The sequence below is a fragment of the Typha angustifolia genome, chromosome 8 (genome assembly GCF_048772165.1).
Source record: "Typha angustifolia cultivar Huaian chromosome 8, ASM4877216v1, whole genome shotgun sequence".
NCBI lineage: Eukaryota > Viridiplantae > Streptophyta > Magnoliopsida > Poales > Typhaceae > Typha > Typha angustifolia.
Genome location: NC_133246.1, coordinates 16186743 through 16190203, shown reverse-complemented (window position 1 = coordinate 16190203; position 3461 = coordinate 16186743). Strand labels below are relative to the sequence as shown.

General features: G+C 41.6%; 1 protein-coding gene across 1 annotated transcript; it reads right to left on the bottom strand.

The window, feature by feature from the left end:
- Positions 1–1598: 1598 nt before the first annotated feature.
- Positions 1599–3002, bottom strand: LOC140764919 (transcription factor WRKY45-1-like). Its single transcript, XM_073103781.1, has 3 exons — positions 2681–3002; positions 2403–2504; positions 1599–2298 (listed from the first exon to the last, which is right to left on the bottom strand). The coding sequence occupies exons 1-3, from the start codon at positions 2977–2979 to the stop codon at positions 1800–1802; spliced, it is 900 nt and encodes a 299-aa protein (XP_072959882.1). The 5' UTR covers positions 2980–3002; the 3' UTR covers positions 1599–1799.
- Between the last annotated feature and the right edge of the window lie 459 nt (positions 3003–3461).

Genomic DNA, 3461 nt, shown 5'->3' with positions numbered 1-3461 from the left:
TTCTTGACAAGGTCATTAATTCATTCTTCCTTTCACTTCCCTTCCCTTCTTCTTTTTCCTCAGGCCCGAAACCCCTCGAGTGCATCAAGTGCGTCTTGCAGCGATTAACGGACGCCTTGAAAATGCCGCCTTCCAGAAAAAAGAAGAAATGATTTTGATACAATGTATTTTATATCATGCTATTGCTATAGCTATTGCTATTGCTAGTGCTATTGCTATCGTACATTTAAACTATGCATTAATATCTGTTTGGAAAGAACGAATTCTCTGTGGCCATCTCCTAAAGAAAAACATTTAATCTCTCAAAAGATCTATTCTCAATTTGAACAATAAGAGTATAAAAAAAACAATATCTCCAATTGTACTAATTATGAATCCACATGAGCCATCTCAACTGAAATGGATAATGAAAAATTAATAATATATATTATCTTTGTTTGTTTTCTCAAGGTCTTATACACACGACCGACACGACTAACTTTCAATAAAAAATTGATTTCATTTATACAAGCTGGGTGGGGGAAAGGACTCAACAATTTTGCACCCAAAAAAAAAAAAGGAGTAGGAGAAGCTGAATCAAAACCAACTTAATTATAATAATTAATAAACACTAAGTACCTCCATTAGATCTGATCTTCCTGCCCTTCTAAAGATTAGTGCACTAACCTTCATTAGTTTATGTCGTAATTAAATTAGTGCATCTCTTCTACATCTTTGATCTCATTAACAACCTAATGTCACATGCATGCAACTAGCAAGTGTACGACCACATGTCCGACGATAAGGTAAACTACTCGAAAGATAAACATTTCCTTCTATAATTGGCAAGCATTAGCTGTCATACTTGATTAATGCTCCAGGCTTGCACAAATCTTAATTATTACTAATCTAATCCCAACATCAGGCAATTAATCTGCCCTAAACTAGGATTAGTTTTAGTAGTTTTCTCCACATGTTGTCTGTCTCTTGTGATAGTAGTAGACTTTGACGGACGCCAAATGACTACTAATTTTAGACTTTGTAATGCTAATGACTCGTCCGGAATGCCAAGAGGTACAATGATGAGTTTTTAAGTCATTGGATTGTTTTACTAAGTCGTATGATTAAGAGACTAGACATTAGTAAGGACAAGAACAAGTCCAAGCACACGTCGATTACCAAACTTGAGGATGTCATGGTTTGATTGAAAGTAAAGAATTGCTTGATCATGATCTCCTTTTTTTTTTTTTTTTTTTCTACTTGAAAGAGAAGCTGGAGCTGCAATGTTATTGAATCTTTTTGACTTTAGATTAGCAATTAATAAAAAAGAACTTCCGAGGACCATGATCACCAATTATTTCCAAAAGCCTGTGGAGGGAGGTTGGGATGGAACAGAGTGAAGTCCCCACCTTAGAGATAAAGATGCCAGAAGATATGATGCATAACATGGCAACGAGAAATAGTGAAAGGAGCTCATATTATATAAGAAATAGTGACTTGAGTTTTTGTCTCTTAAGGAGTTGCACTTTTCTTTTCTACTTTCTGAATTTTGAAGACCTTGTCAAAATTCCAATTTGTGTGTACTGCTTGACATAAACCATGTTGGGCAAATTGAAGAATAGGGGAAGTGGACTTAATTTATCTTTGGACAATTGTGGATCCAAAAGTGCAACAAAAGTAAGGCATGATGCTTTGGAAGCATGAGAAGAAAAAATTATTTACAAGATTACTCACATACATAGATGAGAAAAATATCCTCTAAGATTACACGATCTAGCCTTGGGGCACTTGCTAAATGCAATCCATATGTCCCTATAGTTTTAGCTTTGGAGGAAGTCATCCTGAGCAAATGCAGACATCCAGTCGTCAATCTCAGAAGAGCTTGCTCCCATGAAGCTCATGTCCAGGCTTGCATGAATAGAGTGGAAGCTAGATGTCACATCTCCCTGGTCCGGCGCCGGCATCGTGATCTGGGTCGCCGCCTGATCCGCCGGAGCAGCGTACGTCTGCGTCGAGCTTCCAGGGGTGAGATTGCTCAACACGTCTTCATCACAGTGCTCCTGCTTCAGGGAACGGAATGGTGTGCTCATTGGAACATAGGAAGATTCTTGTCTGAAGAGGGTATTTTTGTTAGATCCGAAGTTAATCAGGCAAGACTCCCCGGGAGTGGGAGCTTCTACGATGATGGTGGATGGATCCCTGCATGTATGTTCACCTATGTATGTGATGATGTATGTGGAGGGATCATCCTCCGATCTCTGGACATGCCTCTGGGCATTGCAACCTTGGTCAGGCCTGTGGGTGCATCTGAAGTAGCTCCTACAAAAAGATCAAAATTAAACCATCAATTGAGGTATTCAAGAGTGAGATCAATTACTTCGGTAAGCTGCACTAATATAAATATGTGTGACAAATTAACACACCTTGGTTGGTTATAATTTTGGATATCTTTCTGACCGTACTTGCGCCATGTACGGCCGTCGTCCAAAGTTTTGGCCATGGTGATTCTTTTCCAAGATGAAGTCCTGCCATGAACCCCCAAAAAAGCAGAGAGTAAGCCTTAGCCGACAAGTATGGAATGCCCGTAAAATGCCTAGATTCCCAAGGGCATTTTCGCCATCGGGGAAAGAAAATAGATGGCTAATGACCAAAATACCCCCCCAGCTCAAGGGAGAAAAGGGGGGAGAGAGAGAAACCTCACCTCCTCCTGTAGCCTCCTCCTCCTCTCCTGTTATCAGTCCCCGGAGCAGCCTTCCTCTTCCCACTGGAGACCTCACTCTTCACATCATCTTCGCAAGGGGGCGAAACGGTGTCGAGCGCCGAGATAGCCCTGGAGATGGTCCCCAAGATCTCACCCATGAGGTCTCCCGCCACTGGATTCTCCGCCAGAGACCCATGGATCAAGCTCTTGAGCTGGGTGGCTAATTCCTTCCCTTTGAGTAGATCCTGGATAACGCTCTCCATAGGCGGATAACCCCCTTGGCTACTAGAAGAGGCCATATGCTTCCTGAGTCAAGAAGACGAGGGGGAAGAGATGTGGGCTTATATAATTGAAGGGTGGGGTAGTTTTGGAAGCTGCATGGAAAACAAGTAGTTTTGAAAGTGGACAAATTTGGTGATGCTGTTTGGATGACGGCATGGGGAATAGCTCATGCTCCGTCACACGAACACTTGATCGCGGTAGCTTCGTCGAGCACTAAATTTAAAGCAAGTTGGATATTCCCGGGACCACTAGATACGGAGAAAGTTTAAAGCAGAGGTCCGGAAATTACGATAATGCCCTTCTCTAGTACTGTTGGTGGCGTGGGGAGGTGGCAACCTCTCTTGGGATCCGGCACATGGGAGAATACAGTGCATGGGGTTTATCGTTATCCTTTAGAAGGATAAGTTATTCGCACTTTGGTTGGAATAGACACAAAGTGAAATTGGCTTATCCGGAAATACGAACAGAGGTTAATATTTTTTAGAGAGTTTTTTGGCGT